This window comes from Maniola jurtina, chromosome 5 (genome assembly GCF_905333055.1).
Source record: "Maniola jurtina chromosome 5, ilManJurt1.1, whole genome shotgun sequence".
NCBI lineage: Eukaryota > Metazoa > Arthropoda > Insecta > Lepidoptera > Nymphalidae > Maniola > Maniola jurtina.
The window spans coordinates 12,180,201-12,193,178 of record NC_060033.1 but is presented as its reverse complement, the minus strand read 5'-3'; the positions used below and the strand labels follow the sequence as shown (position 1 = coordinate 12,193,178).

At 36.6% G+C, this 12,978-nt stretch overlaps 2 protein-coding genes across 2 annotated transcripts; one reads left to right on the top strand and one right to left on the bottom strand.

Annotated features, from left to right (window-relative positions):
* The first annotated feature begins 1,821 nt into the window (after positions 1–1,821).
* On the top strand, positions 1,822–5,625 carry LOC123865546 (eukaryotic translation initiation factor 2 subunit 1). Its single transcript, XM_045906636.1, has 7 exons — positions 1,822–1,956; positions 2,046–2,283; positions 2,526–2,751; positions 3,324–3,556; positions 4,119–4,234; positions 4,664–4,775; positions 5,460–5,625. The coding sequence occupies exons 2-7, from the start codon at positions 2,046–2,048 to the stop codon at positions 5,528–5,530; spliced, it is 996 nt and encodes a 331-aa protein (XP_045762592.1). The 5' UTR covers positions 1,822–1,956; the 3' UTR covers positions 5,531–5,625.
* A 794-nt stretch (positions 5,626–6,419) lies between these two features.
* LOC123865550 (endonuclease G, mitochondrial) lies at positions 6,420–12,780 on the bottom strand. Its single transcript, XM_045906640.1, has 6 exons — positions 12,460–12,780; positions 11,906–12,108; positions 8,518–8,641; positions 8,067–8,179; positions 7,321–7,501; positions 6,420–6,768 (listed from the first exon to the last, which is right to left on the bottom strand). The coding sequence occupies exons 1-6, from the start codon at positions 12,664–12,666 to the stop codon at positions 6,673–6,675; spliced, it is 924 nt and encodes a 307-aa protein (XP_045762596.1). The 5' UTR covers positions 12,667–12,780; the 3' UTR covers positions 6,420–6,672.
* Positions 12,781–12,978: the final 198 nt, after the last annotated feature.

Here is a 12,978-nt window from a genome sequence, read left to right as displayed (position 1 = left end):
CAATCGGCTCTTCTAAAGGCTTGTAAGTCTTTCTGAGCTTCCTGGATAATGTGTTTTTAACTAATATTTACTAGTTAGATGATGCCCGCGAGTTTGTCCGCTTGAATTTAGGTTTTTAAAAATTAATAAGCTAACAGATAGACATTCTATCATATTTATAATATTAGTATGGATATATTGTATCCGAGCGTAGTGTGCCGCTTGGTCTGCACTGATCTCATATATAGCTGACCCTTAACAACTTTGTGATAACGACTGAACTGAATGGGATACTGTTAAACTGTTCGTTGCTAAGTCGTGGATTCAAATTACTGCTTCAAAAGTTGTAGGAAGGTAGATTTTTTTTAGATCGCCACACTGTAGCTGTCAAAAACGGTTGTAGGCCCCAGGCTTCCAACGGCTAATGTTTGAACTTGTGTCCTTACTGCTTAAAGTCAATCATTTATACAGTTGAGCTATTAAGGCCAATGAACATTTAAGTGCAGGTTAAGCGGTTAGCGGTTTCCAAACGATGCGATGACACCATAATCTTGATCCAAATACTCGTAGATGGATTCCTTTACGCTAGTAATCATATCGCATGCGTATTCTTTAATTAAAGACATTATGCTGGTACTATAAATAGAGACGATGCAAGCTGTGTAAACTTGTTGTCGAACTGTGAAGCTAGTATAGTACGCGACAGGTCGAGATGGCAATCGGGTCGAAGACGACCCGCATAGCCCCCGCGCTAACCCGATGCGGGCGAGCGCGGGTAACGTGAGGGTGTGCAGGGCGTCCCTCCACCTCATACCCCGATTGCCATCTCGACCTGTCGCGTACTATACTAGCTTCACAGTTTCCGCAATAAATAACTCGATAACTAGCACAATATTCATTATTATTATTACCAACTATTCTCGTCTTTTTAATCATTCATAATGAACGGCGGTTCAAAGAAAACCAATTAGAGATCTAAGACTAATAAATGTTTCAATTAAAAATGCATTCCTAGCGGTCGCCGCGCCGGTCACCATAGTTGGAATTAATGAATTGAGTCAGAATATGCAGAATATAGGACAATTTGACGGCCTTTAGACGCTGAGTCAGGCATCAACTCAATCCAAGATCATGGATACATAATAAATATCACAATAAGTAGTATAAAGGATAGGAGGATACATTAATTACAAAATAATAATACTGTTCATAATATTATTATGTGTAATCAATAATCAGTGATTTTATTAATAAAGGTCATAACAGTTTTATCACATCAATCACGTGCGTAAAATCCAAATATATTATATAGTTTTTTATTAACAAATTATATAGTTTTTTTCCATTTTTTTTCAATTTAGCCGCCCGCGCCTTTTGTAACTTGTAACCATAGAGTATAGACAGTAGTAGACTTACGGTGCCGCTTCATGCTTGTGGCAAATACATGCAGAAAGCATAGGCAAACACCACAGAGTACTTAATACACAGTGTTTCACTATATTTTGGCTTGTAGCCAATCGGATCAAATGACAAAAGCGTCCAAGCGTTGGCAAGCATACCTAAGCAAATATCCATTCACACGCTTGCCAGTGCTTGTTGTTTGTTGTTCGCCACAAGCATGAAGCGGCAGCATTATGTTGCCACTTCATGCTTGACGGCTTTGGCGGCAGTTTGCGTACCTAGGTGCCTACCTATGCTTGCCAACGCTTTGGAGAGTTCCGATAAGCAGGCTAGCCCTCTGTGATGTTTGCCGACGCTTGTCATAATGTTATGTTGTTTAATACAAGCATGAAGCGCCACCCTTAGATTTATTTAAGTTATAAACTAGGTGCCTTCCTCTATAGCTTTTTGACAAATTGTCATTTGTCAAATTCTGTATGTCAAACATAGTTTCAACGTGAACAAGTTGAATATTTCATCATTATTTTGTTCAAGTAATTGAGAAAACTAGACAAAAGATTTAAAACTAACATAAAGGTGCTCTTTTCTGACGATCACAGAAATATACTTGGAAGTTATGTCTAAGTTTTTACATTAATTAAGGTTATGTTTCGTAAAACTTTCAGATGCCGTTGTCGTGCAGGTTTTACCAGGAGAAGTATCCTGAAGTTGAGGATGTGGTGATGGTTAACGTAAGATCTATTGCTGAAATGGGCGCTTACGTCCATTTGTTAGAATATAACAACATTGAGGGCATGATTCTATTGTCCGAGTTGTCGAGAAGACGTATCAGGTCGATTAATAAATTGATTAGAGTGGGCAAAACTGAGCCGGTTGTTGTCATCAGAGTGGATAAAGAAAAGGGCAAGTTGATTATACTTAATATAAAATATTAAATTTAGGTACCTTAAGCAATATATTGTAAGCTACTCTTATCACTTTTTGCGACAGTAAAGTTGCAGTCAGCATATTTATTTCTATTCTAAAAACATGATTTAATATATTACGATAATTGGCTACTGGTATTTTTATCTGCAATATAAGCAGAGGTAATCATCAATGTTAACTCTGTATATAATTTATTATAATATCAATCTGAATTCCAGGTTACATAGACTTATCAAAACGTCGTGTATCAGCAGAGGACATAGACAAGTGCACGGAGAGGTACGCCAAGGCCAAGGCGGTGAACTCTATCCTGCGGCATGTAGCTGAACTATTACGCTACCAAAGTTCAGAGCAGCTGGAAGAGCTGTATAAGCAGACTGCCTGGCGCTTCGAGGAGAAGTACAAGAAAGCCTCTGCTTATGACTACTTCAAACAAGCAGCTGTGTGAGTACTCTACTAAGAATAAGAATAGACTAGACATTACATATCTATAGTTTGATTCAGAAATAGAAAATTGAAGGGTTGAAAAGGTTGTGGCCTTTGTGCTTTGGAGAGCATGTTGTCAATCCTGGTTAGCATCACTACCTATATTATGAATGTGAACCTGTGTTTGTTTATATTTCTATCACTCTGCAACAGAGCAATGGACCAATGTAATTTTTTAGCATGGATATAGTGGATTATGCATGGAGAGTGACATAGGCTGCTTTTTAACCCTGAAAATTAAGGAGTTCTCATGGAATTCTTAGAAAATCGGTTGAATGCAAGTCGAACACACATGAAGGGTTCCATATCATTATACAAGAATAAAACTTTATTATTTATTATTTGTTGTTATAGTGGCAATAGAAATTAACATTCTGGGAAAATTTCAACTTTTTATCTATTATGGTTCACTACATAAGGACAGACATTATCAACTAATTACTATACTAACCATTACAGTAGATTGCAAAACTTGTAAATGATGTGAATGTTAAAAGGCCTTATCAACCAAAGTTTACCTTCTATTTCAGAGACCCGTCAGTACTCAACGAATGTGGTCTGGATGAGAAAACCAAGGAGGTTCTCCTAGCCAACATAAAGAGGAAGCTCACATCTCAAGCAGTGAAGATTCGTGCGGACATTGAGTGTGCTTGCTATGGCTATGAAGGCATTGATGCAGTGAAAGCAGCCCTTAAAGCTGGCCTTGCACTGTCCACTCCAGACTTGCCTATCAAAATTAACCTTATTGCTCCACCTTTGTATGGTATGTTCAATAGTTTTCAGTGTGAATGATAATATTTAAATATGATGGAGCGTTTAGATGTAGGGCTTTAAGTTTTGACATAGACTTTTAAAAGTAAAAATTACTATCCAGCTTATAAATGTGATAGTGTGGTCCCAATGAATAGGCGTGATATTTGCATGGATGTAGTTAAAGCCCTGGGGGTAACAAAAGCGACTTTTTATCAGTTTTAAATCAGTTAAATCCATATTAAAATCAATTCCCATGTTCAGGGTTCCCAGAGTATTTTAAAATCCTTAATCCATGTGGACAAAATGGTAGTAGCATCAGCTAGTAACATGTAATGCAAAAAAACTAGGAATTTGTTTTAGGATATCTGTTTGAGAGTTACATGATTGTCTGCAAATAAAAAAAAATTCTGATACAAGAGCCCTTATAGTGTTCAAACCTGACCTGCTTATAGTGTTCAAATTCAATATACTCATAATATTGTGATTTTTATTTAGCTTCAGTACATAACAATGTTGGCAATTGCGATTAGCAATATGACCTTATAATATGATATAATCTTTGTTTCTTTCAGTAATGACAACATCCACACCTGAGAAAGCAGATGGGCTCAAAGCACTACAGGATGCCATAGACAAAATCCAAGATACGATCAACACTGCAGGTGGTGTGTTTAACGTGCAAATGGCGGTGAGTACCCAAATACAATGCCACTCAATATAATTTGTAAATCCGTACATCATGCTGAGTGACAATGGCTGTAAATTTTTTGAAAAAAAAGCAATATGGCGGCCATTTTCAATTATTGTGGAAAAAATTTACTTTTAATTCGTTTTTTAGCGGGGCAGGCAGTTTAATTTTATAATGATAAACTAGCTGATGCCCGCGACTTCGTTTGCGTGGATATAGGGTTTTAAAAATCCCGTGGGAACTCTTTAACTTTCCGACATAAAAAGTGGTGTTAATCCAGGGTATAATCTATCAACATTCTAAATTACAGCCAAATTAGTCTAGTAGTTTTTGCGTCAAATAGAACAAACATACACCCATACAAGCAAACTTTCGCCTTTGTTATATTAGTGTGATGTGATAAAGAATAAATAAAAATGAACATTTCAGCCTAAAGTGGTGACGGCGACGGACGAGGCGGAGCTGGCGCGGCAGATGGAGCGCGCCGAGGCCGAGAACGCCGAGGTCGCCGGCGACTCGGCCGACGAGGACGAGGACCAAGGTTACAATCTATTTAACTAACACTGACTGACTGACAGACAACACCTATGATTGACATTGTTTTTAACAGAATTAAGTAAAACATTAAGAGCGTTTACGCACACTCATCCGATCACGAATCCATGAAAATATAAATATGAAAAACTCGGACCGTATTCTGATATTGCTTACGCACTAATCCGATCTCTGATCCAAATTCAAGCTATTCAGTGGACATCTTTGACATATTTTATCTACGTCATATATCCGACTTGAATCCGAGGCATATTCGGGATATTCACACGGATGATGGAGAGAAATCGGATGACAGAAGTCAGATCTAGTTTGTGAAATCACCATACAAATAGTTCTGTGACTACTTCGGAACATATCACAGACTCTGATCTGATGAGTGCGTAACCGCCCTAAGGCAGATCTATAGAGTGTAATAAAGAGAGTGAATTTGTTCTGACTTAAAACACAGTAAATTTTTTTTTATTACATGATACAAGTTAGCCTTTGACTACGACTTCACGTGATGTTAAGTGATGATACAGTTTAAGATGGAAGCGGGCTAACTTGGAAGCTTCAATCAAACCTGCGACCTCCCACTTATAAAACCATAGCTTTCTCCACTGGACCAGGAAGGTCGTCAATTGGTTTGCTTTTGTAAGAGTACTAAAGTCACTGTAAATTTTGTGTCCAGGAATGGGCGACGCCGGTATGGAAGAGGAGCCGCAACAGAACGGCGCTTCAGAAGAAGAAGACGAAAACTAATACACGCCCCTTAACCCTAAACCTACTTACTTATATATTATGTATAATGTATATGTATACCTTCTCCTAATATATAATTATTATACATGTTTTATACATAACCGACTTTTTATTCTTTAAACTCGATCCTTCGCGAAGCAACGCTAAAATATTCGATGATTGTTTGCGACAGTAATTTATAGCGTACCAGATGATGGCCGCGACTTCGTCCGCGTGAATGTATGTTTATAAAATCCCGCGGGAACGATGGATTTTTACGGGACAAAAAATAGCCTGTATGCTAATCCAAGGTATAATATTCATTCCAAGCTGAATCCGGTCAATAGAGTTGCGTGAAAGAGCAACACACACACATACAAACTTTTGCCTATAGTGTGATAGCACTCAGGGATAATGAAACTGTCAATGAAAGAATTTTCAGAATCTGATAGTAATTAGTTCCAGTAATAACCCCCGACATTCCAAATTTTACCTCTTTATAATAGAAAAATACCTAACCTACAGATAAGTAAAAGAATAGATATAGTGCTGCAAAACAGATCTCAGCCTGGCTTGCATATCAAATCCTTAGGCCTCATTTACGTCGTCAAAATAGCGTCCAAATAGAACAAATGTATTCCCAAGTATCTGTTCACACGTAAAAAAGCGTTGACGTGTGAACATATACTTGGAAATGCATTTGTTCCGTTTGGACGCTTTTTTAACGGACGTTAAAAAAGCTCTCGTGTAAATGAGGCCTAAGTCTATGACTGCACAAAACATCATGTTACAACTTCAGATTGGAATTCTTGTTTTGTGTGTATTGTAATAAAACAATATTTTGTGTAACATATATAATTAAGTATTTATTTATTCAAATAAAATTAAAATAATTCAACATTGAAGTCCTTAACTTTATTTAAAAAATCGTCGTGTTGTTAACAATGTCACAAGAATAAAAAATAATAATAACAAACGAAAAATTAAACTAAACTATGTTTATACAAGGTATTTACAGGTATACTTTAAACTGTGCTTATATCAGACTTCACAAGTCAATAAATCTTTTCTAATAGGTAATGTAACAAAATTATTCACACAATTAAACTAAAAATTGTTCTATTCAATTCGTAAATAATCCTAATCTGAATTTTTGTATAAAATTAGACCTTTTTGCCGTTTATTGTATTCAATTTACTTCTATGTAGTTTGTCAAAAAATAATAAACCCGCGGCTTTTTCAATAGTTTCCGGAGGTACCTGGAATAAACAATAATAATTATTATTATTTTACTAAGAGACTTCGAAAATACTTATTCAATTTTGATAAATTGAGCTGTTATCAGCTTCACCTACGTGATCTTGTGTTATAAACAACAATGTCATGACAAATCCAAGATGGTAGTCATTTTGTGCCTCAGAAATCATAAAATTAAGCACAAGTGTTGTGGTGTAGTATCGAATTAACACTAATTTGCTTGTAAACCCATACTTATATTATAAATGCGAAAGTGTGTATGTATGTCTGCCTGTCTGTCTGTCTGCTGGATTTTCACGACCCAACAGTTTAACCGATTTGATGAAAGGTATGGAGTTAGCTTACATCCCGGTAACGGACATAGACTACTTTTTATTATGTAAAAGCAAAGAAATCCCACGGAATTTTTATAAAACCTAATCCACGCGGACGAAGTCGCGGGCATCATCTAGTACTTAATAGTTCGCCGAATGAGTATTAGCCATGTATTAGCATAATTTCACGAAAAGCTTTGACGTCATACAAATTCAACATTGAGGATACTTCATACGTACCATATATGAGGAGACGGGCGTCTCGTCAGGGATCTTCTGGTTGGGCATCACATAGGCCTCCATGTCCAGTTTTCCATCACTTGACTCTGCCACCACCACCTTGTAGAAATGTGTGGGCACTGCCACCGTATTCGCGCCAATAACTTGGTATCTTACATAGAATTTGCCATCAGATTCCTTCCTGTAATTTTAAGTAGGTACAGTACAGTAAGAGCAAAATGCTGGAATGGCGACCTCGCACCGTAAAACGCAGCATTTCCAAACCCTCATTTAGTGGACAAACAACATCAATCGAGTCACAGGGATCTGCTGGATTCAGGATAGGTGGAAGTCTCTACAAGAGACCTATGTCAAGCAGTGAACATATTATATCGGTTGATGATTAAGATTTTTGCAAGAACTCTAGACGACTGTAAGGCGATATGCCTGCAAACAGGTAAGTACCTACTAAGTACTTTCCACTGTGGAAAGCGAAACTTAATTGATAAACTAATCGGGCAGTGGCATAATCGTCTTTGCTGGTGATAACTTCATACTACATAGATCGATAAAACCACGGTATGTTTCCACCAGAGATTTGCATACAACATAGTAACAAGCGGGGGATGTTTGTGAAACAATAAAGCTAAGATATTTATAGTATAAATAACTATAGCTTTATTTTCATAGCTCAGCTTAATGTTCTTAGGCCGCAGCATCAGCAAGGTGTCTTGGATCATCCATAAGCCAGTTGCAAAATCTTTTACCTGGGGAGATATAAAGGTCCTGTGCAACAGTATACATTATCGTAGACCTTAGTCAATTTCCTGACATGCTTTTCCAATCTGTTCCAAGCGTGTCTATTGAAGCCTTCGCCCACCTGAAAATACAAATTGGCTAGGTCATTAAACAAAATTTTTATCAATATTTCTATACATTTAAAGTTTTAAATAAGCATCCACGTTTTTTGGATGTTTTTATGTTTCAGTATGTACTATGTACACACAGGTGACAACCAAACTTATATTTTTATTACTGATATCTCCCTTATAAGGTGAAGGACAAAAATGATGCCACCTGGGTTTTTTATTCTAAGGATGCCAAAATTACTTTCAATCGCAAATCTCTTAACAGAAAAGTAACCATAATATATAACTAACCATAATATGTAACTATATGGATGAAGTATCTGAAAATAAATGTTATTATTATAATAACCTGTGGGGCCATATTAGTCAAGAAAAATGTCTGTTCTACGTGTTTCTGCGCGAGGCGGTGATTGCCGGCCGCCGCCATGTGACCTCTGTCAAACCCTGATCCTTTGTAGTCACTGTTCTGAGATCTAGAAGAATAAAATATAAATACAATAGTAGGTAGTTGGTATCTACTTCAGTCTTACATTTTTAACTAAGAATACACACTAATATTATAATTTTTTTTTAAATAAGAATATTAGCCAAGTTTATTGTGCTGACTAATATTCCCCTTTCCCCTCCAATTAAGCATAAAGCTTGTGCTAGGAGTAGGTATGACAATAGTGCAACGGGTGGGGTTTGAACCGGCGACCTTTCGGTTTTCAGTCCACTCCTTTAACCATTGAGCTATTGAGGCTATATTTTGCTAATTTATTATATTAATGTAATTTAATTTATCATGCAAATAAATTGTGCCTTTCTGTTTAATAATCTGACTTGAATCCTAGCCTGAGAATGGACGTAGGCTACTTTATGTCCTGGATAATAATCAAAGAGTTCAACTGGATTTTTAAAAACCTAAATCCATGTGGATTACGTCACAGACACAGCTCGCAAGCTTATTTATTTGGTAAAGAATTAGCTTGCACACTGCACAGGTAATATAAGCAAGCTACTTTTATCGCAAAAATTGAACATTCCTACAATATTTAAGAACCAAATATGGTAATCAGTGGATGAATTCACTGGCCTCATATAGTAAACAAAGGAGATCATTCTAGCTCCATACATTTTTGGGCCTTTTCTGAAAGTGCCGGCCAACGAAAAAAAATGGTACGGATCGTTAGAACTAGCCATTTGGAGTAATAGTTAATATGGCAGAAAAGTTGTAGGATTGTTCTGAACCAAGATATACAGGGTCGAAGATTCGTCATTTTCATACATTTTATTGATTTCTAAAAGTGCTGGGAAACATAAAATAATGTTAGATATTGCTAGAACTAATGATTTGAAGCAATTGTCATTATGACGCGAAGGCTGTGGGGCCATTATATGTCGTGTTATACAAGGTATACAAAAAATGAATATACTTTGTATAATTAATTGTAACCGATTTTATGATTTTGTTACTGTTCTGATTGTTTTAGACGAATTTGAATACACGTACAATTATTTTGACTCCCACGAAGTGCTGGATCAGCTGCAATGTGGACAAAATTCGTTTATACATACCTGGATTGTATGCGGCCTTGTAATACTAGGTGATCTCATCCAGCCATCTCCCAAACTTCTGCCACTGGGATATCTCCGGCGAGCTCTGTGATGAATGCACCATTTGGTTATAAGTACTGTTCACCATAGTAACTACCGGCCTTCTTCAGTCGATAGCTGCCCAAAGCAACCTGCGTCGATTCTTCTGTGAATCTAGGAAAGTCATTGAACGGAGGATGTCGGCTTCCATAGCCTAGAAATGAGCTCTTCTTCTATTATAATTATTGTGTGTGATAACAAGTTCTGCTAAACTGTTTTGCGCATTGACCAGTTCATGGATTTTGTCAAGGAAATCACGTGCATGCACGTTGTTGTCTATCAGAACATGATAGCCGTTCAGCAATGCTGACAAAATCCTGAAATTATCGATCATGTTACTTAATGTCCGGTTACAAATCCTGAATAACCCTGAGTAAACAAAAATCTCTTCCAAAGCGGTCGTTAATCATTTACATTATCCAGCAGCAAATGGTAAAAAGTCTAGATTTATTGGCTTGGTCAGTAGTTAGCTGGGTTTTTTTCTGATGTTTTGTTACTGGCATTTGTGCCACATAACCGCACACCTCAAGAAAGGAAGATTACCTCAAGATTGTTTATGGTATCTCTAAAACCATGGACTAAGATAAAAATCCAGTAAAAATCTTCTATATCATTTAAGGTATCATTTAAAAGTTGCTGCAGCGTGTAGATTATTGTTCCATCGCAACAAATATAAAGGCTTTTAGTGGTTTCGGAACTTGTGGTTAGGGTATGATTTTCACTGGAAAAAGTAATTAGTGCTTTTCTGAAGATATATGTACATGCCTGTATCTGTCTGTACATGCCCTTTATAGATAGCCTTTCTTTCTTGAGGCATGCGGTTATGTGACACAAATGCTAGAAACAAAACATTTAAATGAAACCCAGCTAATTACTGGCCAAACCAATAAATCTAAGCTTGTTAACATTTGCCGCTGGATGGTGAAAGTGATGAACAATTGCTTTAAAAGAGATTTTCGTTTGCTCAGGATTGATCAGAGTGACCGGGCATTAAGTAACGTGATCGATTATTTCAGGATCGCGGTAACATCGCTAAACAGCTATCATGTTCTGATAGACAATAACGTGTACTACAGACGTGATTTCCTGGACAAAATCCATGAACTGGTCAATGCGCAAAACAGTTTAGCAGAACTTGTTATCACACACAATCATTATAATAGAAGAAGAGCTCATTTCTAGGCTATGGAAGCCGACATCCTCCGTTCAATGACTTTCCTAGATTCACAGAAGAATCGACGCAGGTTGCTTTGGGCAGCTATCGACTGAAGAAGGCCCGTAGTTACTATGGTGAACAGTACTTATAACCAAATGGTGCATTCATCACAGAGCTCGCCGGAGATATCCCAGTGGCAGAAGTTTGGGAGATGGCTGGATGAGATCACCTAGTATTACAAGGCCGCATACAATCCAGGTATGTATAAACGAATTTTGTCCACATTGCAGCTGATCCAGCACTTCATGGGAGTCAAAATAATTGTACGTGTATTCAAATTCGTCTAAAACAATCAGAACAGTAACAAAATCATAAAATCGGTTACAATTAATTATACAAAGTATATTCATTTTTTGTATACCTTGTATAACACGACATATAATGGCCCCACAGCCTTCGCGTCATAATGACAATTGCTTCAAATCATTAGTTCTAGCAATATCTAACATTATTTTATGTTTCCCAGCACTTTTAGAAATCAATAAAATGTATGAAAATGACGAATCTTCGACCCTGTATATCTTGGTTCAGAACAATCCTACAACTTTTCTGCCATATTAACTATTACTCCAAATGGCTAGTTCTAACCATCCGTACCATTTTTTTTCGTTGGCCGGCACTTTCAGAAAAGGCCCAAAAATAATGATCTCCTTTATTTTATAAAAAACAAGCTGATGCCCATTATATTATGAGTATTTGCGTGATTAATTGTGTTGATTTTTCAGAATGAAAGTATCCTATGTCAATCTCCATATCTTTAATATGTACATGCAAAAAACTGTGTTGATCCGTTGTTTTGTTGTGGCGTGATTGGAGGACTAACTAACAAAACAATAAACCCATAAATTGCATTTATAATATGGGTAGTGACGAGCTTAAACTTCACCTGAAAAATGGATGTATACTTTCATCAGGTGTGAAGTCACATTTGCTTCTGTCCACTGCATCATTTTTCTTTACGTGCTCTTTGGTTATATGCTCAAACACCCAATGCGGCACCCTGTTGCGACGGTCATAAGATAGTACAAAGTCATCATACGAACGGACTTGATCAAGACTGGGGAAACCATATTTCATTATTTGTGATACCTGTAAACATAGTTCAAACAGTTCATTAGTAAATTATCTATATCTAATAGTACTATTCTGTGCTGTGCACCTGATCTTCATGATGTTTAGATGTAAGTAAGCAAGAAATGAATCGAGGTCATAGCAAGCAGATCGAATGGTTTCCACTGAGGTAGGTACTCAGTTATTCCGGGGAAAGTTTGGATTTTGTTAACTACGAATATCATTCTACAAAAGGCTATAACTAAACTACGTTTCGCTACTATACTATAACTATAAAACGCGCAAATTTGTCATTTTCATTAAACATTACAAATTTTTAGGAAATGGGTAATGCTTAGTGAAAATATTAAGTTTTTCAATTGAACTTACCCTATCTTTTGGTATGCTACTGTCTGTGAATGGCGCTGCTGCTGATACAGTTCCAAAAATCGGCAGGCCTGGCTTGCTACTTATGAGTTTCCCGTCCACTAACACTGACTCCTTGCAAACATTAAACTTTTCGGTTTGTCCTATATAATAACCCGCTATACCCACTGCACTAAGTTGAGCTACATGTAATAATCTCTTTGGAATCATTGCACATCCGTTTATTATTGAAAATACGCGTACAAATTAAGATTTTTCTAAGACCTCAGAGGTTATAGGTTAGGTAATAAAAATCAGCTGTTTGAATTTGAATTTGACAGTTGACAAATGTTATCACTTATCAGTATTTACAGTTTGGAAATAATTTCCTGTATCACAAGATTATTTTTGTTGATTTTGCAAAATAATTGAATCTCTAGATAAAATTTTAAGATGAAGTCCTGTTTTAGTGCATTTTCACGTTTTCACAGAATGTTATAGCTTTTTTTAGTCTTTAGGGCTTTATTATATTAATAAACTTTT